The sequence below is a fragment of the Harpia harpyja genome, chromosome 19 (genome assembly GCF_026419915.1).
Source record: "Harpia harpyja isolate bHarHar1 chromosome 19, bHarHar1 primary haplotype, whole genome shotgun sequence".
Lineage (NCBI taxonomy): Eukaryota > Metazoa > Chordata > Aves > Accipitriformes > Accipitridae > Harpia > Harpia harpyja.
Window position 1 is genome coordinate 13,332,405 of NC_068958.1, and position 20,021 is coordinate 13,352,425.

General features: G+C 42.3%; 1 protein-coding gene across 1 annotated transcript; it reads left to right on the forward strand.

Annotated features, from left to right (window-relative positions):
• The first annotated feature begins 667 nt into the window (after window positions 1–667).
• LOC128154212 (ankyrin repeat and MYND domain-containing protein 1-like) lies at window positions 668–19,349 on the forward strand. The gene is given in 15 exon segments (XM_052814477.1): window positions 668–694; window positions 909–1,055; window positions 4,058–4,158; window positions 4,160–4,492; window positions 4,995–5,049; window positions 5,298–5,468; window positions 6,151–6,258; window positions 8,057–8,188; window positions 9,062–9,175; window positions 11,353–11,518; window positions 12,435–12,482; window positions 13,435–13,465; window positions 17,332–17,486; window positions 19,196–19,225; window positions 19,228–19,349. Coding segments are annotated over 15 exon segments (1,740 nt in total).
• Window positions 19,350–20,021: the final 672 nt, after the last annotated feature.

Consider the following 20,021-nt stretch of genomic DNA (forward strand, 5'->3'; position numbering starts at 1 on the left):
ATACCAGGACTGTGGCAAGGCTACAAATTTTATTATTATTATTTTTAATGCACCAGAAGGAGTAAGGAATTGAGATTTTAAGTGGGATTTTTTTGTATTATCAGATTTTTATTAATTTATATAACATATCTTCCAAACGTCTGTTTTTGCTTCAAAATAGCGAACACCTTAAAGTGCTTGTGACTGAAATAAATGACAACTGATCAAATTTCAGTCAAGAACAGTCAGATGAGCAGGTTGGTAGCTAATGATTTCTTCACTGAAGAGAGAGGGGGTTATGGACAACCTTTTGACTTGGCATCTACCGCTTTCATACAATCCAGCACTATGTTTACCTATGATATGAAATTTCATCAGTGCTTTCTACTGAAGGGTAAAAGTGCCAGTTTTGGAATAGCAGTCATATTTATCTTTTACACAAGTGGTGTGTAAAGGTTTAATAATCCAGTCACTTCACCTGCATCTGACAATTGAGGACTTTATGGTTCTGCTGATTTACCTTTTGTTTTGAATGCAGAATGCTAAATCTGTATTGGCATACAGGTCTTTATGAAATCTGTTGAATGATTGAATAGATGTTTGTTTAGACTGCATCATTTGGCAATGTATCTGAGGATATGAACGCTGAGATACATCTGCTGAAGGAGTGTGAACTACTCATTGCTACATGATGGAAAAGCTTCTAGAGAAATTGGTAAAATCCTGGCTGCGTTTTGAAGCCCATGATTAAAATGGAGTTGAGACTGTGCCCCGTCTTTCTTAACTGTGTAAGATTCTCCCTCTTCATGTGTCAGTTTCCTGCACCTTGTTAGTCCTGCTCTGTTGCAGTAAGGAGGCAGCAATTTCACTTATTTCTGTCCTGTCAGTTGTATCATTCTTGTTGTCTTGTCCTTTGTCATGGATTACAGAGATACATGGGACAGTTCTACATGGACCACCTCCACGGCAAGGGGATTTGCTACTGGCCTGATGGTTCCAAATTCACAGGAGCTCTTTATCTTGGCCATGTAGAAGGCTATGGGACCCTGGAATGGAAGGATGGCAGAAAATTTCAGGTAACTGGAAAAATGCTGTGCTAATACTGTGGTTTCCTTGCCTTTTGAAGTCAGCATAAGTACAGGAAAATCTGAGTGTGGGGTTTTTTTAAACAGCTCCCTTAGTGTTTAGGTTCTTTAGACCAAAATCATCATGCTTTGATCTCCATTGAGCTAGGGCACTCTTCAACAGCTTAGCTTCTGCTGTAGTCAACTTCTGCATGGGGAAGCATTGAAGGAGATGATCACAGAATCATTTAGGTTGGAAAAGACCCTTAAGATCATCAAGTCCAACCGTTAACCTAACGCTGCCAAGTCCACCACTAAACCATGCCCCTAAACGCCATGTCTACACGTCTTTTAATTATCTCCAGGGATGGTGACTCAACCACTTCCTGGCCAGCCTGTTCCAATGGCTGACAATCCTTTCGGTGAGGAAATTTTTCCCAATATCCAATCTAAACATCCCCTGGTGCAACTTGGGGCCATTTCCTCTCATCCTGTCACTTGTTACTTAGGAAAGGAGACCGACGCCCAACTCGTTAACAACCTCCTTTCAGGTAGAGCAATACTGTAGAGAGCAATAAGGTCTCCCCGAGGCTTCTTTTCTCCAGATTAAAGAACCCCAGTTCCCTCAGCTGCTCCTCATAGGACTTGTTCTCTAGACCCTTCACCAGCTTCCTTGCCCTTCTTTGGATGTGCTCCAGCACCTCAATGTCTTTCTTGTAGTGAGGGGCCCAAAACTGAATACAGTATTTGAGCTGTGGCATCACCAGTGCCAAGTACAGGGGATGATCACTTCCCTAGTCCTGCTGGCCACACTATTTCTGATACAAGCCAGGATGCTATTGGCCGCCTTGGCCACCTGGGCACGCTGCCGGCTCATATTTAGCCGGCTGTTGACCAATCCCCCCAGGTCCTTTTCTGCCAGGCAGCTTTCCAGCCACTCTTCCCCAGGCATGTAGTGTTGCATGGGGTTGTTGTGACCCAAGCGTGGGAACTGGCACTGAGCCTTGTTGAACCTCATACAGTTGGCCTTGGCCCATCATCAATCCAGCCTGTCCAGATCCCTCTGTAGACCCTTCCTACCTTCAAGCAGATCAACATTCCCGCCCAACTTGGTGTCATCTGCAAACTCACTGAGGGTGCACTCGATCTTCTCGTCCAGATCACTGATAAAGATATTAAACAGAACTGGCCCCAATACTGAGCTGTGGAGAACACCACTTATGACCAGCTGCCAACTGGATTTAACTCCCTTCACCACCACTCTTTGGGCCTGGCCACCCAGCCAGTTTTTTACCCAGCAAAGAGTACACCCATCCAAGCCAGGAGCAGCCAGTTTCTCCAGAAGAATGCTGAAGGAAATGGTGTCAAAGACTTTACTGAAGTCCAGGTAAACAACATCCACAGCCTTTCCTTCACCCACTGAGTCATCTTGTCATAGAAAGAGATTAGGTTAGTCAAGCAGGACCTGCCTTTCATAAACCCATGCTGACTGGACCTGATCACCTGCTTGTCCTGTACGTGTCATGTGATGGCACTCAAGATGATCTGCTCCATAACCTTACCCAGCACCAAGGTCAGACTGACAGGCCTGTAGTTCCCCAGATCCTCCTTCCAGCCCTGTGATGTAATACTATCTGTCCAGAACTAAAAATCTGATGCCTGGAAAAGTTTCTTATTCTAGTATCTAATGTACAAGATTTCAGTATTTATTCTCCTCCTTTGATGAAGAGCTTATTAGTTAGACAGTACTCTCAAAAGGCATATTAGAATGCCAGCAATATGAAACTGGAAAAATACTGCAGTTTAAGAAACTGTAGAGATAGACAGCAATCTGAAGTGTCCAGGTTGCTAGTTGTCTGTTTTGCATCATTTTCAGACCTGATGTTGCTAGTAGAAGCTGGAAATCTTGTTTTCTAAGAGCTTGCAGTCCTTCTTTGTTTTCTTAGAAAGTATATCTAAAAAGTCCCAAGTGTAGGGGAACACCGCCCACCTGTTCCTACTGATCCCTGTGTATCTCTGCAATTCATCAAATAATCTAAAACATATAGAGAAACAACATAACAGTCTGCACTGAGAAGGCAATCCACAAGAACATAGCATTCTTGCTGGATGTTGACAATGTGGCACTAATTACGGATTTAGGAGAGCTTTGATTTGAGTATACGATGTATAATCTAAAGCTGGAGGAAAAACAGGTAAGTTGCAGATCATAACCATACTCAGAGTTTTATTCTTGCCAGTGGTAGTGCTTTTCTCCTGCTCCTTTATCTTTGTAGCTAAACAACTCAATGTGAAGTTGCTATTTTTTGCTCCAAATAGCTGTTTTGAGGTTGTGATAGCTTAGTGTGAACCTGTCTTGAACCATATGCATGAGTCTGCTTAAATTTGATAATGCTTATGCTTTACCTACCATAGTGTCATGACCAAACTAGGATACCCTTACAGGAAGACTAAAACTCCTGTCCTATAGTACTTTATTTGCTACTGAGACTCTTCTGTTGGCATGTCTTGTCATGCTTGCAAGGCTATAGATATCCTAAATTTAGTTGCTGTTGTAAGAAAAGAAATAACTGTCATTTCCAGATTCCGCGTCTCTGCAGATATGTGTCAGACGTGCTCGTTTTGATTAGGTAGGAAAATCTGTCCTGAATCTGGCCTGAAAGATAGAAGCATGGCTAATGAATCTAAAATTGGTCACAGAGTAAAATTAAAAGAAAATCTTGCTCAGGCTCTATAACCATCACGAAATTTCATCTACACATTACATCCCACTGTAGTTAAACGTAGGGCCTTCCACTGTTCTTGTGCTGGAAGATTTGTGTTTGCTATTAAATGGACCAAAGTGAATGTGAAGGCTTTGCTGTTCAGATTGGCTTCAGCAGTTACTGCTCTGTCAACAGGAAGTGGACCAATAAGGCCAGAACCAGCCAGATTAGTTTAAATAGAAACCAGACTTTAATTGTACAACTTGTTTGATCTCTGACTGATACTAATGAGTTTACTTGTTTCTTGAGTGGCTGTACAAATCTGATGAGCGATTTGGACAAGGGATTGAGAGCTATCCAGATGGCTGTCAGGACATTGGCTTGTGGCTCAGGGATCATCTAATTAAACTATACTGAAGTACCTGGTTATTTTTCTCTCTTGGATTATCCAGCACACTACAGACACATTGATGACAATTCTCAAAAGAAGTATATTTCAGTTGAGGAAGACCCCTTTCTCCATAGCTATAAACATCTCCCTTTTGATGATAAGGATATCTTCCATGAAGGAGTCTTTACATATTCTTATAACACAGATCATCTTACTTTGACTCACTCCTTCCTGGAAGAGTGTGATGCTCGTTTTTTTCAGAACACCCCAAAGCTGCCCAAGGAAGACACTTGGCCTATTGCAAATTTAACCCCTTTACTGGTTAGAATGCAGACTCATGTTTATAAGCACAGGTAACTATTGATGATTTGTTTATTATGTATGGGGTTTTAGAAATTATTATCGATGGGTCTTCATTATTTTCAAATTTACGTTGCAGGATGAAAGGTGCACTCCAGATTGATTTTTATGGCCTTGAGATTACAAGTTGCCAATGAAGAACTTTTTAAAAAAAGAAACAAACAACATATTCATCTCTCAATTCACAAATTTTATTCCTTTAAGTTAAACATCAGTTTTATTCTGGTTACACCTATAAAAATAGTTTTATTGCTCATTAGCATGTCAAAGTTTCTGGAAGTCCAGTTTTGAAAGGAATTAGGAGGTAAGGGCTGTAGAGACCTGTTCTGACCTTCCCTGTTCTGAGAGTGTAGTGTCTTGCATAGACGTAGAAATACAGAGAAACATAGTGCCATATTTTGCCTCGTGTTCAACTTGCCCACCAAAACCTACAGGTCCTCTTCTAGAAGTTTTTTTTCCATCTGGTCAGCCCCCAGCATGTACTGGTGCCTGAAGTTATTCCTCCCCAGGTGCAGGGGAGGAATGCAACAATTTCCTTTTGTTGAATTTGGTAGGATTCCTCTCTGCCCAATTCTCTAGCCTGTCGAGGACCCTCTGAAAAGCAGCACAACTGTGTGGTGCATTAAATCACTCATAAGACCTGAATGTAGAGAAGAAAGTAGAAAAAGGGTGGCTGTTTTTTTTGCAGGGCTGAACGAGTCTTGTTCATGATTGAGATCCAGACCAATGGGTGACCAGGCAGGTTTATTTTCTGTTAACTTGTCTTTAAGCTATGTTGCAAATAGGCACATCATTTAGATTCCTCAGCCTCAAGCCAGAGAAGCCAACTTGACAGGTGGTGTCACTTTGCAACTGAAAAATGAAGCAGGACCACCACAAGAGTACTTTTCCTCCTATAGTGGTCCTGTCCCTGAAGAAGGTGGAAGGAGTGCATTGCATATTGCATGCGAAAGAGAGGATAACAGTGAGGTAAGATCATAGCATTTGAGGCTCTGCTCATAGGGAGTAGTTCTAAGCTAATCCCAAATGACATGGCAGTGAAGACATTTCATCCCTCTGTAAGGAGTTGATTGAATACCAGGAATAAACTCCTTTTCTACTGAGTTATTAGCATTGTACTGATAAAAAACATCTGTTAGCACTTGAGGAAGAAACATGTCTTAAATCTTTGGAGTTCTGATTGACAAGAGAAACTCCCTTAGCTGAGTTTCCATTCATTAATTGGACATTAACTTAATCATCCACAAGGCCAATTTGAAGTTGGACAGTCTTAGTTTTGGCATACATTTGATTTTGTACTATAGTAACATTCTTCTAGCAGATCTGGGATGCATACAGTTGGAGAAAGGTATTTGAGAGAAGAGGCCTACTTCTTCAGAAGCAAACCTACACATTCCTTCTAGTGGCAGGATTGAGATTTGATAATCTGGTTGTGAAGAGGTTTCATGTATAACACCACTATGCTTGGGGTTCTCAGTCACAAGAAAGTGGATGTATATTTTTAATACAATGTCATAGTTTAGGTGAAAGGTTTGAATGTGTTTTATGCTGCTCATTTTATTAATTATACTATTACTACTAAATCTAATATTAAAAAGTTAACTTTATTATGATCTAATTCTACCTTTTTTCACCATAGTTGCCTACAAAGCATGCCAGAGATGTTATCCACCTCCTTCTAATGCATCAGGCAAATCCAAACACATTGTGGAGTGGCCATTCACCACTTTCCTTAGCCATTGCTAGTGGGTATGACTTGGTAAGCATCTTTAAGTTCCTTCATTTTTTTGGGTGTACTTCTCCATTTATGTCTGCCTTCTCTGATGACAGCCAAACTACATAATGAGTGGTGCTTACAATCAAACATTTTCAGTGAAAATAATAGAGTTTTTACTTTTCTTTCAAACCTATGGGTCTTTCATGAGCCGAACTAGACGAGTCCTAAAGGACTATAGTATGAGGTAGCCAGAAATATTTGGGTAGGGCTTAGAAGGGACTAGCATTTGGAGAACTGTGTTCATTTTATAAATCACAGGAACATTCAATTCTCTTACAGGCTGTCTCCCTGCCCGGAGAAACCCAACCAAACACCAAAACACTTGCTTCTGGGTATAAGACAAAAAGTGTAGCCATTGATGGTAAGAGCTATGCTGTTCTATGAAAAGATTAACGATCAGTCTTAGAAAGGATTTGGTTGTAATGAAGCTCAGCACTCCACATTTGAGGCTTATAGTTCAAACAGTAGAATTCAGTGTGTGAAGTTAGCACCTGTCTTCCTGAGCAGGGAATGGACTCCCCTCTGCCCACGCTGGGCCCATAAGAGCAGGTCCACAGCAGCCAGCGTGGTGCAAGAGAAGATATGCAGCCAAAGCAGGTGATGAAGCAGACGTGTCTGCAGTGCTCTACCTCTCTTTGAATAGAGCTCGGTGTGTCCAGTCTCCTGGCTTATCTTTTTGGAAAGCAAGGCAGGAGAATGATGGGGTGAGAGTGGCACCCTGGCTCCCCACGGAGCTCAGCTGTTGTGCAGCCAGCACACAAGGCCATAGCAAGAACACTTTTAAGGGGCCAAGTGTGACTGACTGTAGCCTAGTGGTTCAGATAAGCTGAAAGGGGTAGGGTTGGAGTGTGATTTCTGCTTCCCTGTTTACTTTTCTCCAGTACAAAAGCACACAAATAACCCAGAGAAGCATTCTCTTGGAAGCACAGCCATAAGCAAAGGTGGGGGAAACCCTTTTCAGTATTTTTGATGAAATCAACATTCTACCCTTTGTTCTGTCACTACAAAATTTATACTTTATATAGCATGAATGGTAGAACATAATAGAAAATATCTGTTGTGTGTCGTTATTGTTTAACTATAGTCGTTTCGCTGGAAAGGTATCAAATATCTATAAAAATAAAATGGGATGCAATATAATACAGAGCTAGAGTGTGGACTATGGAAAGGGTTATAACAGAAGTGGCTACAACTGCATACAACATAAACTAGATCAAGTATGAAGTGCTTGAACCTGAATCTTTTTCCTTACACTGTCTTTATCATTTTTAAGACAGTTTTGGTATTTTTCTGGGCAAAAGTGTTTTCTTGCAACACAAAATTTTAAATTTCATGATTTTGAATGAAATAGGAAGTCCCATATCCACAACTTCTACTGTTTCTCCCACCTTCTCAGAGGTCTGATGAAGTAATGATTTAACAGGCTGTAAGTGATCAAACTATCTAATCCTTATCTTTGCGGTAAAGCAAAAAATACACTTTATGAATCAGACCAGGTGATTTTTAAAGCTACCCTCTCATGTCTTTCATACTGTTGTTTGGTAAAGTATTCCATGATTCACACTAGAAGAAGTGAAAACTACTGTCCAGTGGACTAAATTTTTGTGTGCTACTGAAACTATGACAAATACTAGCAGATACTCCAAGTGTGCTGTGGTAAATACTGTAAAGCTTTAGGGTCTTGACTGATCTGGCTAGGATCTCACTATTCTGCTGTAGAACTGTCAATAATGGCTTCTCCAGTCACTAATTTGTCACATTTGCATATGCACATTTGCAGGCAGTGGTTGAACTCCTCAAACATGGGGCTGACCCAAATCTGCCATTAAGTGGAGCAGTAAGAAGTGCCCTCTGTGCAGCTGTCAGTATGGCATACGAACATCAGAGAACAACAGCACAGAGGATTGCTTTGGTGAGATATCATCTGGGTGTTTGTTGGTTTTTTGAAACTTCAGAAAAACAGTGATTTTTGTCAGGTGCATTGAGTCCCCTTTCTCTTTAATGCTCTTTAATAGGCAAGCTGGTTCGGTTTTTTTTTCCCCCAGAAAAATTAATTTTTGTCTATTCCTAATGCTGTTTCTTTCTGTCCTGAGGAACAGGAGTTTTGTATGGAAATTTGTTTTCATGTTTTAGTAAAGAGGACGATAATCTCCTTGGGTAGAAGGGGAAAAACTACATTAAAGTCAAATGGGATGGTTGTAGTGCCCACAGCCCTGTGAAATCTGTTACCTTGTTTAGAAACACAACCAGCATCCACATGAAGAAAGATGCATTGTGTTTGGTTGTTATTGTAAAGTGCTCAATACTATTTGTGATGAGTGCACTTTCTTGTCTACGATGAGATCAATGGCAGCGTCTGGCCATGTGAAAATTGGAGTTTTTCTCCTCATCCCAGGGAGCATAGGGCTGATCTCATTCAGAGTGGAGGTGAGGAAGGCTGCAGCTGAGGGGTCTGGGAGCGGAGGCAATTTCCCCAGTTGGGTTCTGTTCTGCCCCCACCCCCACTAGTTGTCCTTGCTTCATTTGTTGCTGCAAGATTGTGAGATATCCAGAAGCAAATAGCAACTGCCTGCAAGAAGGTTTTACTTACAAAAGACATTTAGATTTCACAATTCATCATCAGCTCTAAAGGGGCAGAAGAAATGCATGGTTCAGTGCACAAAATAGTCTCATAAATAGAGGTTAAGCTCTGACATGTAGTCCTGTCTTTCTAGCTGTGGTGTGAATGCAATTTTTTGGGAAGGTTTTCTTTTTGCTTGGTTGTGTAATGATTTGCTTTCTTCAGGTTGATAAGCTGCTTGAAGCTGGTGCAGATATCCTTGCACCAGTTACTATTAGGGAAGGACAGAGAAAAGCTGTGGGAACAGCTGTTGACTATGCCTGTTATAAATATTATCAGGTATGACTTCAGTTCCTGTATCTGAAGGTACTGTGCATTTGCATCCATTCAAATACATGGCCTTTTGTGTCCTTATGAATTGTCTAGGGCCTTCTTCAGAAACGTTCATGGAAATTTGCTTTTTCCCTTCATTTGTTGTGAGACTCGATTCAGCACCAAATGAAACATTAATTGCTTAAAAGTCTAAATACCTCTAATAGTTTTGCCTGTGAAGGCAATCCTTGCTGTCACGTATTATAGTAAGACTCCATTCATAATTAGATTGAAAGAGTTAATCATAATCTGAAACCCAGGCATTAAAACCTAAAGTAATATATGTTTCTGTGAGGCTACAATCAAATCAGGAGAAGTTATTATGGGTTATATATTATGGTAATTTTAGATGTGTTATAAGCTATGACAGGACATTATTGATCAAATTTTAAAATAATGGATTTCCTCAATAAAATACATATTTAAATAAAACATACATTAAAATATGTATTATATGTTATATATTGTATATAAAATCACTAAAATATGTATATACTAAATAATCGATTTACTAAAGTCATCCTTAATCATTTATTAATCCCTTATAAAAAGAATCTTACTCTTAAGTATAACAAATAAATTTCTGCCTGATGCTTTTTTTTCTGGATATATTTGTTTAAAAAAACTTTTAAAAGGCCTGGGATTCTGTGACAGTTCTAATTAGAACTAATATAAGATTTTTTTTGTATAGCTTTCTTATTAACAAGAAAACTTACATGATAAGCAGATTGTTACATCAACAGTTGTTCTGAAAAGAACAAAAGTAATGGTGCACCTCGTTCACGGAGCAGCCTGCTTAGAGCCGACAAGGGTTTTCGCATCCCACACCAATGTTCTATGTAGACATTGTTGTGATTTCTTTGGTTGCAATTACAGCTGATCCTCAAACAGGAAAATAAATTAAGCAATTTATAGCTGTAATCACAGGTCAAACTTGATCACCATACTCCAGGTACCTTACTTTCCTGCTTTGTTCTGGAATTTTGTCTATACTCTCCTTGCTGGCACTCGCTACAGGGAAGCAGTATGGGGAATTGAGAACAAGTAGTGCCCTCTAGCTGTCTTTTCATTTCCAAGAAACTTTTTCATGCTTCCAGAAGTGCTGGGAGAGGAGATCTGCAAGATGAGGGCAGCTTCCAAGTGCAAGGTCTTGCACCTGGGTTGGGGCAACCCCTGGTATCAATACAGGCTGGGGGATGAAGGGATTGAGAGCAGCCCTGCCGAGAAGGACTTGGGGGTACTGGTGGATGAAAAACTGGACATGAGTCAGCAATGTGCACTCGCAGCCCAGAAAGCCAACCGTGTCCTGGGCTACATCAAAAGAAGTGTGACCAGCAGGTTGAGGGAAGTAATTCTGCCCCTCTACTCTGCTCTGGTGAGACCCCACCTGCAGTACTGCATCCAGCTCTGGAGTCCTCAGAACAGGAAAGACAAGGACCTGTTGGAGTGGGTCCAGAGGAGGGCCACAAAGATGGTCAGAGGGATGGAGCACCTCTCGTATAAGGACAGGCTGAAAGAGTTGGGGTTGTTCAGCCTGGAGAAGAGAAGGCCCCGGGGAGACCTTACTGTGGCCTTTCAGTAGTTAAAGGGGGCTTATAAGAAAGATGGGGACAAACTTTTAGCAGGGCCTGTTGCAATAGGACAAGGTAATAGTAATGGTTTTAAACTAAAAGAGGGTAGATTTAGACTAGATATAAGGAAGAATTTTTTTACGATGAGGGTGGTGAAACCCTGGCACAGGTTGCCCAGAGAGGTGGTAGATGCCCCATCCCTGGAAACACTCAAGGTCAGGTTGGACGGGGCTCTAAGCAACCTGATCTAGTTGAAGATGTCCCTGCTTATGGCAGGGGGGTTGGACTAGATGACCTTTAAATGTCTCTTCCAACCCAAACTATTCTGATTCCTCCTTGAAGAAACATTTCAAAATTGTTTTAGTTAACTTGTTGAGCACTCACCAAACTGGTAATTGGAACAACTAGAACGTCTAACCTGGACATGTCCTGTGCCCCATATCACAGAATGAGCTCCAAGTCAGGATCCAGCAGGTGTGATGCTGTGCTTTTGGAATGGGTTGGCTTTAAATCTGAAACACTTGAGTGTTAGTGTTCCCATACATTAGTAGATTAACTCATGGTATGTTGCAGGATAAGAGAATTGCTCATACACCATACCACATACTGTCAGCATCTGAGCAGGAAGTTTTTCAAACATGCCGATTGCTACTGGAACACATTACAGTGAAGCTCCGTGAGCATGTCACCCTGAAAGAGAAAGAGTGGGATCAAGAAGAGCTGAGAAGATCCAAGAAATGTTAGTTCAAGCCTAAGAGTAGTTCAAGATTAAGGGTGGCATGACCTGGTGTGAAGGGGAATTTATTGTTATAATTCCAGTGTTACTGTCTGAAAAGGTAACTCCTAATAAAAACTGCTCCTACATATTTGGTAAGGAGATGTAGAGGTTCTACAAACATTAAAGAGAAAGAACAAGTCTTTGTGAAGAAAACGTGAATATGAGTTTAGTGCCTGTCAGTTGCTTCCTGGTAAATCCCTGTACAAGATCTATTACCATGTGTTAAGGAGTGATTGAGAGAGCTTGCTCCTCTTTCATGGGAGAACCTTGGAATTGCTTTGCATTTAGTGCAGGGAACAAGATGCATGCAATGGTGACTGTGGACGTCTAGCGTATTTTCATTTCTTATGGCAACTTACTCTCAGGTTCTTTCCTGAGACTCCCATTGTATCAATGCTCTTCTGCTATTAGAGTAGCAACAATGAATGTATCAATTAAGATGATTTGAGTTACATCCTCAGTAGTGCTCAAATGTGTGGTGAAATCAGGCTTAGAATCTAGGTCTCTGAATACCAGTCTTTGGGGCAGAAAGATGTATCACACTTGGGAACGGAACTCTGAATATAAGATTGTTACCTTTATAGTTCAGCATAACCTCTGCCTCTGTGGCTTGTCAGAAGCAGGAAGTAAAAGTAAATTATCTGTATGGTTTCTTCCTCTTGGCTGTGATGTAGCAACTTGGCTCCTTTTTTCTTGGCTTCTGAAGCTTGTTGACCAAAGATGCATTTTATTATGTATCTTCACATTTTGTACAGTAGACAGAGCCAAGCAGACTTTTAATTAAAGTGGATCTTGTGACTAGTGTTCTAATTCTCAAGTCAGAATACTGATTTTCCTCCCCCCCCAGCCCGCCGCATGCCCCCTTTTGTTGGTGTAGTGGATTCAGCCATTCATACATGTGTTTCAAAGAAGATTTCTTGTTCCAGTGCTGTTTGGATTAGTCCGTGACAAATGGTAGGGCTGTGCTTCCACCCCTGGGGCAGTCGATTCCAGGTATATTGGACACCTCTCCATGTGAAAGCAAACTGTGGCCTGCACTCTGCTGCCAAAGGAATGGAGAAAAACGCATTGGCAATATCAATTGTAGCATACCACGTGGCTGCCTTTGATGCCAGTTCATACTGGAGCTCTAACATGTCTGGTACAGCAGCACTCAGTGGCGGTGTCACTTCATTCAGGCCACGATAATCTACTGTTAACCTCCACCCTCCATCAGACTTTCGCACTGGCCATATAGGACTATTAAAAGGTGAATGAGTCTTGCTGATGACTCCTTGGCTCTCTAGTTGATGGATCAGCTCATGGATGGGAGCCAGGGAGTCTCTGTTTGTCCGATATTGCCGGCGGTGCACCGTCCTGGTAGCGATTGGCACCTGCTGTTCTTCAACTTGCAACAGTCCCACAATGAAGGGATCTTCCGAGAGGCCAGGCAGGGTAGATAGCTGTTTGATCTTCTCTGCGTTTACAGTGGCTACACCAAAAGCCCATCGGTACCCCTTTGGGTCCTTGAAGTACCCTCTCTTGAGGTAGTCTATGCCAAGGATACAAGGAGCCTCTGGGCCAGTCACAATGGGGTGCTTTTCCCACTTGTCCCCTGTCAAGCTCACTTCAGCCTCCAATACAGTCAATTCCTGGCATCCCCCTGTCACTCCAGAGATCCAGATGGGTTCTGTGCCCCTATACACTGATGGTACCAGCGTACACTGTGCACCAGTGTCTACCAAAGCCTTATACTTCTGTGGGTCTGATGTGCCAGGCCATCGAATCCACACAGTCCAGTATATCCGGTCATCCCTTTCCTCCTCCTGGCCGAAGGCAGGGACCCTCTATTGCTGTTCCTCATCAGAGTATTCACTGTCTGACCCTTGCGGTGCCAGACCAGAAGTCCCCTCACCAGAGTCAAGGGAGGTCGTTTCAGTTCTTCTATGCCTGGAGGATCGCTGATTGCTTTCTTGGGCCTCTACAGCAACGACACTGACAGCCTTCTTCTTGGGTGACCCCTTCTTAACAGCTGTCTTCCCTCTCTGTTCACGTACGCGGGCTTCCAGCTTAAAGGTGGGTTCACCGTCCCACTTCCTCATGTCCTCCCCTTGGTCACGCAGGAAGAACCAGTGTACCACGTGGCATACGCCTTGGGCTCCCTTTCCCTCTGACCGGGGCAGGAGAGGACTGATTTCTTGGAGCGTCCCTAAGAGCCAAGGCACTGTCCTGTAGGGATGAGGAGACACAGAGATTTTCTTCAAAGTTTTGGAGCCAAGACGACACTTTCTCCACAGTTGGTGTTTCCATATCTGGGCAATACATTGCTGCCAAGCTGTTAGAATATGACGCTGGGGCACCTTGAATCACCTTTCTCCACATGGCCCGTGTGCACAGGACATCCTCTGGATCTTTTGAGACTTCCTCATCATCTAGATCACTGTAGATGACTTCCACCACTGCTAACTCTCTCAGGTACTGGATGCCTTCATCTGCGGTAGTCCACTTTTCTGAGGAATTCACAAGATCTTCCTTGAATGGATATCTTGCCCTCACACTTGAGAGGAGCCGGCTCCAGAGACTGCAAATTGCTGCCTCTTTTCCAATTCCTCTTTCAATTCCCCGGTTTCTAGCGAGGGATCCCAGCTGTTGGGCTTCCTTGCCTTCCAGTTGCTGACTGTCGGCCCCGTTATCCCAGCATCGGAGCAGCCAGGCAGCAATCCGCTCACCTGGCTGGCGGCTGTAGTCTTTCCGCAAGTCCCGAAGTTCTGAGGACGTCAGGGACCGGGTAGTTTCCGCTTCCTGTCTAAGTTCCCTCACTCCTTCTTCCAATTTCTTTATCGAAGGACCAGCTTCTAGATTAAGCCTTTCCTCTTCTTCTTCTTCTTCCCTCACTAATCGATGGTATGGACCTGTTGATCTCCTCGTCCACTGTTTCTTTTTCACTATTGGGGCAATTACTGTAGTTGTTGTTGTTGTTTGGGTCCCTGCCTCGAGCATGGTGTCCTCAGATGCAGTCTGGGTCCCTGCCTCAACCGTGGTCCTCTGAGAGTGTTGAACTATGGCTCGGTAGGCATAGGCCAGGCCCCAGTACAGTGCGAGAAACTGCTGGTTTTCATTGGGATAGGCAAGGCACCCTTCTATCAGGTGGCGCGTCAGTTTGCCAGGGTTACTTGCCTGTTCAGGTGTAAAGTCCCAGATTATGGGAGGTGATAACCGTCCTAGGAATCTGCCCAAATCCTTCCATATACCCTGCCACCCAGGGACCGGTCGCTTGAGGGCACATTTCAGTATTGCCTCACCCAAAACTTGTCTTCTCTTATACCAGGACGAGACCAGATTCCACAATACCCATAATATACCACCAGTATTAATTATTAGTACTGAACAACTCACATAAGGGTGGACAAGGACCTCAGGAGCCTGCATAATAAAACCATTCACATCAATGCCCGGTAGGGAGAGGGAGATGTGTTCCCTCATCTCCTCCACAAGATAGCTCCCACAACACAGCAAAGCCATCAGTGCCAGGAAAAAGCACATAGATATTATTTGTATTAGCATGTTCCCGAGTTCCTTCATTCTCCCCACAAGATAGCTCCCGCAGCACAACAAAGCCATCAGTGCCAGGGCAAAGCACACAGCCATTATTTGCGTTACCATGTTCCCAAACTCAGCAAGGTAGAGATAAGCAAGCAGGCAACAAGCTCCGTGACCTGCACAGGAGCTTGCCACTTAATAACTAGCTATGGCACGTTTAATGCAAAACTGCCGTTGTCTTGCCCCACGTTGGGCGCCAAAAAGGACTGTAGTGGGTTGACCCTGGCTGGATGCCAGGTGCCCACCAAAGCCGCTCTATCACTCCCCCTTCTTAACTGGACAGGGGGAAGAAAATATAACCAAAGGCTCGTGGGTCAAGATAAGGACAGTTTAATAAACTGAAAGCCAAGGTCGCGCGCGAAAGCAAAGAAAAACAAATGATATTATTCTCTACTTCCCATCAGCAGGCGATGTCTAGCCACTTCCTGGGAAGCAGGGCTTCAGTACGCATAGTGGTTGCTCCTGAAGACAAAAAATGCCCCCCTTCCGTCTCCCTTTACTTAGCTTTTATATCTGAGCTGACGTCATATGGTATGGAATATCTGTTTGGTTAGTTTAGGTCAGCTGTCCTGGTTATGTCCCCTCCCGAGATCTCGCCCTGCCCCAGCCTGCCGTTGAGGGGGGGCAAAAATGTTGGAGAGACAGCCTTGATGCTGTGCCAGCACTGCTCAGCAGTAGCCAAAACACTGGTGTGTTATCAACACCTTTCTAGCTACTGATGCAGAGCACAGTGCTATGAGGGCTGCTATGGGGAGTATTAACTCCATCTCAGCCAGACCCAATACAGGAGGGAGCTATCATGTGGAAGAAGTGAGGTAGGGCAGAGATACTGCACTCAGGTATTGACTGTTCTTAGTCAAAAATACTGTGCCTGGTTTTTTTCCTCACCAAAACTGTTGTCACCTTGCCATTTTTCTCCTTTCTAATTTTCCTCTCTAGTCTACACAGACTTATCAGCTGCAGTTAGCTTCTTTTTCTGCTCTGATCACATCACTCCTTTTCAGCTTCAGACTTTGTCATAAGAGTCTGCATAATATTCAGTCTTCTTGTGGGAAGCAGTGTGTCCTTCTGTTTTAAACCCATTAATGACATCAGTACCTTAGAGTAGCATGCAAATGCTAAGAAATAGGCCCATACAAATTTTGTAACTTACATTTCTCCAGAAATTGCAGGAAAGAATTGTACAATTTGAATGTTACTCTTGGAACTGTGTTTTAACAGAAGCTTGAATAATACTGGAAATGCTCAAGGATACTGAATTCTGTCATCCATTTATCCTACTGTAGGGAATTCACAGGCTTCTGAACTTTGTCTCAGTATTAGAATCAAGAGAAAGTAACATAGGTGTCAGGAACTGGGGCACTTTTGAAGACAGAAATTTTGAGGCAGCATTTTTGTTGAACCGAGAGGGATCGATAATAGCATAAGATGCAGAAATAGCCAGAAGAACATAAAGTGAACTAAAAGAAAATCTGTAAGGTTAAAGTAGCACACAAAGATTTTACAAATAGATCACAGTGATGACTTGCAGAAACGGATGAAACCTCAGTGAAACTTCCTAGCTATTGGGAAAGGATTCTTAAATGCTTTAAAAAGAGTGTAAATATGTAGCCCAGCTTGCACTTAGGTCTAACATTCTGCTTCCCAGTCCCACTGAAAGCCTTAGCCCAAGCACTCTTCATTTTATGTTCTAACTTTGGAATAACCATTGTGGTACAGTGGCCTCTGAGTGTCCCTGTTCGTCTCTGCAGTATTCCAGTGGGTTCTGTGAGGGTTTTTTTAAGTTTGCCAGCTTGGCTTTGTTATCTCTGGCCATATATAATCTGATCTGCCTGCCTGTTTCAAAATGGACATCTCCAGACCCATTGTCATGAGTACACTAAAGCACACATTGTGCTAGTGTATGGCAAGGATATGGATGTTGGTTTGGTAAAGGCTTAGGCATGTTTCTCACTAGGACACTTGGCTTTTCTGGGGGCTGTTTCCGGGGGCTGGCTTTGCAGGTGGTATGCATTCTGTTCCCCACAGACTCCTGTGATAAGCTACAGTCTCCTGTTTCTTTATTGTTGAACATTATTTCTATGTTGTAGCCATTTTGATTTAGTTTTACTGTGATCTGCAAACATGCTGTGAGCTTGAGGAAAACCCTAAACAAACAATAAAGTGCTTTCATTTTACAACTACCTTTGTTCTAGACTACCATTCTTTAAATACTGCTATCAGTGTGGACATTCAGTTGGTGTTCAGCTATCACCTTGCATGCCTTGTCATGAAGTCTTCACTTGCAGAAGGAAATCCTGGAATGAGTGGCATAGGCAGGAGTGCTTGGGATTGCTGGTTAAGTCTGACTGTCATTACTATACAAGTACAGTGGTTTGTGCATATGTACTCACTTGGGTATGTCTTCCTTGTAATGGACCAGTAAAATGTGTTTTATGAAGGAATTTAAATAAAAAGGTTCAGTTCAGTTTATTCATTTGAATAGCTGTGGTTTTTGTAAACCCACCAGCTTTAAGAGAGCTGCTACTGTGTCGTTAATCTCAGTTTCAAGAGAGAAGACTCTTTAAGGTGAGTGCAGAGCAAAGGAAATACTCTCTCTGAGACGAAGGTTAGCTACTGTGGACATCAATAGACAACTTTCCAGGCTGAAGAACCACAACAGATCTAATAAGCTAGGCAGAGTATAGCTTTCCATACAAAGTCTACCTCTTAATCGCCTCTATCTGTATATTAGAAGATAAATCAATGAGATTTCTGACTTTTATGCATGGAATTGCTGATACCACACTCCTGTGGTTCTTGGAAACCACAGTTGTGCTGATAAAAATGAGGCCACATTACACACACCACATGCTAATAGCAGAAGTCTGACATGGTAGAAATTATACTATTTTAATTATATCAGATGCTCACATAGATTGAATGAGAAATCTGTCAAATGTGAAGATGTATTCACAGAAGTTCTGTGATCTGTCTTTTAGTGGCTGCCTAGGATGGGACTTTTAGATCTGGATACATTTAAAACCCTGCGTGTTGGGGATAAGGGGGTCAGTCCCACTGGAGGTTAAGTTATATCAAACATACATGCTTACCAGTATGGGCTCTGAATAGAATCAAACTATTAGAGAACAGAACAGAATAGAATAGCCAAGACATCAAACTACAAGGACAAATCATGGGTAATATGGCAGCTGTAACACTGGAGGACTTAAACATGAAAAAAATCACATTAATTTAGAAAACAATTTTACTACCTTGTCTTTAAAAATGTAATGTGTTAGGGGTACAGCTGGGTGATGCTAGGATGTTAACTAGTAATTATGTAAGTTACAGCTTCTTTTTGTAGGAATCCCTTTTCTGTATGGCAAATGCCGAATTTAATTCAATTCAGATTCAGTGAATTCAATTCAGAATGTCTTCCTGTAGACAGAATTTTTCTCGGCAATAAAACCCCTTCTTTTTAAGTAGTGTCTTCCTTTCTACTTCATTTTGAGGTGGAAAGGTTTTTGTTTGTTCCTTTTTTTTGTTTCTTTTTTCTCTCCCATGGTTGTCCTTAATTTAAAATGACCTGAAATTCCCTAACTCAGACCAGTTTGAGCAATTCAGTCTGTTGCTCTGAGACCCTCTGATGCCCTCCGCCCTGTTTTCTGATTCCTGTGCTTTTCCCTGTAGGACAATGTGATTAGCATTGATTTTGTACCTTATGAGCAAAACTCTCAATGTTTAACTGAGTCTTGCAGTAACTGATAGTCAGTATTAACTACAGGATTAATACATTCTCAGATATGTTTACTAGAAGAAACAAGTATCATCTGCACTCCCATATGTGGTCATTGTTTGCTAGGAAGTTTATAGGTAAGTGAGTAGGTAGCCACAGCTACCTGAGACTTGTGTCTGTTAACATCACATTTGATAAACTATGCCAGAACAGGAACTTCCTCAAGTCTTGTACCTACTTCCAGTTTATTGTTCCAGAAAAACTAAAGGTCACCCAAAGAAATATGGGTTGGTTCTTTTTCCTTTTTTTTTTTTTTTTTTTTTCCCCAGAGAAGAGTACAGGTCAAGCAGCTCCAGATGCAAGCAGTACAGGATGAAAAAGAACATCACTGGCAAAAAGGGGGAAAATGGCAGAGAAGGAAAAGATGAAAGGAGAGGTGGAAGAAAGAGTAAAGTTGGGATTGGTGGAAGAGATCATCACAGGAAGAATGATTGACTTGTTTCAAGTCACTCCTGCTACTGTGTCGACAAGTTTTAATACCACTGTACTTTCTGCCTTGTACTCCACTTCTACTAAGGTTAAAAGTGATCTAATTTGACATGTTTTGAGAAACTAAAGCCAAAACATCTTTCTAAGATACTGTATATGAGCTCAAGGATGATAATGCCATCAAAAGCCAGTGTGTGTGGGTGTATACAAGTTATGTATTTAAATAAATGTTTGCAATTAGAAATGTAGTGAACTTCGGATTGGTTTTAATGGTCTAATGCTACATATATATATTTTAAAAAACAATATTGCCCATTAGTAAACTTCATTACAAATATTCCCTCCTGTGGGGAACAGAGGGCCCATTTGGCAGCTGGACTTGCTCTCTAAGAAGGTTTGTTGCTTCATGGGATCTTGGATCTGGGATCCTGGGGAGAGGTTGCTGAGGACTGTTCAGCCCTTAGACTATTATCCCTTGATGTTAGCCCACATGGGCACTGACAATACTGCCAGAAGAGTCTCTGAGCATATCAAGAGTGACTACATGGCCTTGGGGGTGAGGGTTAAGGTCGGGGGGCCCAGATGTTTTTCTCCTTGATCCTACTAACAAACTGGAAAGGCTTAAGGAGGAGTGGATGGATCTTGAGGTTCAGCACCTTGTGCAGCTGTGTCACTGAC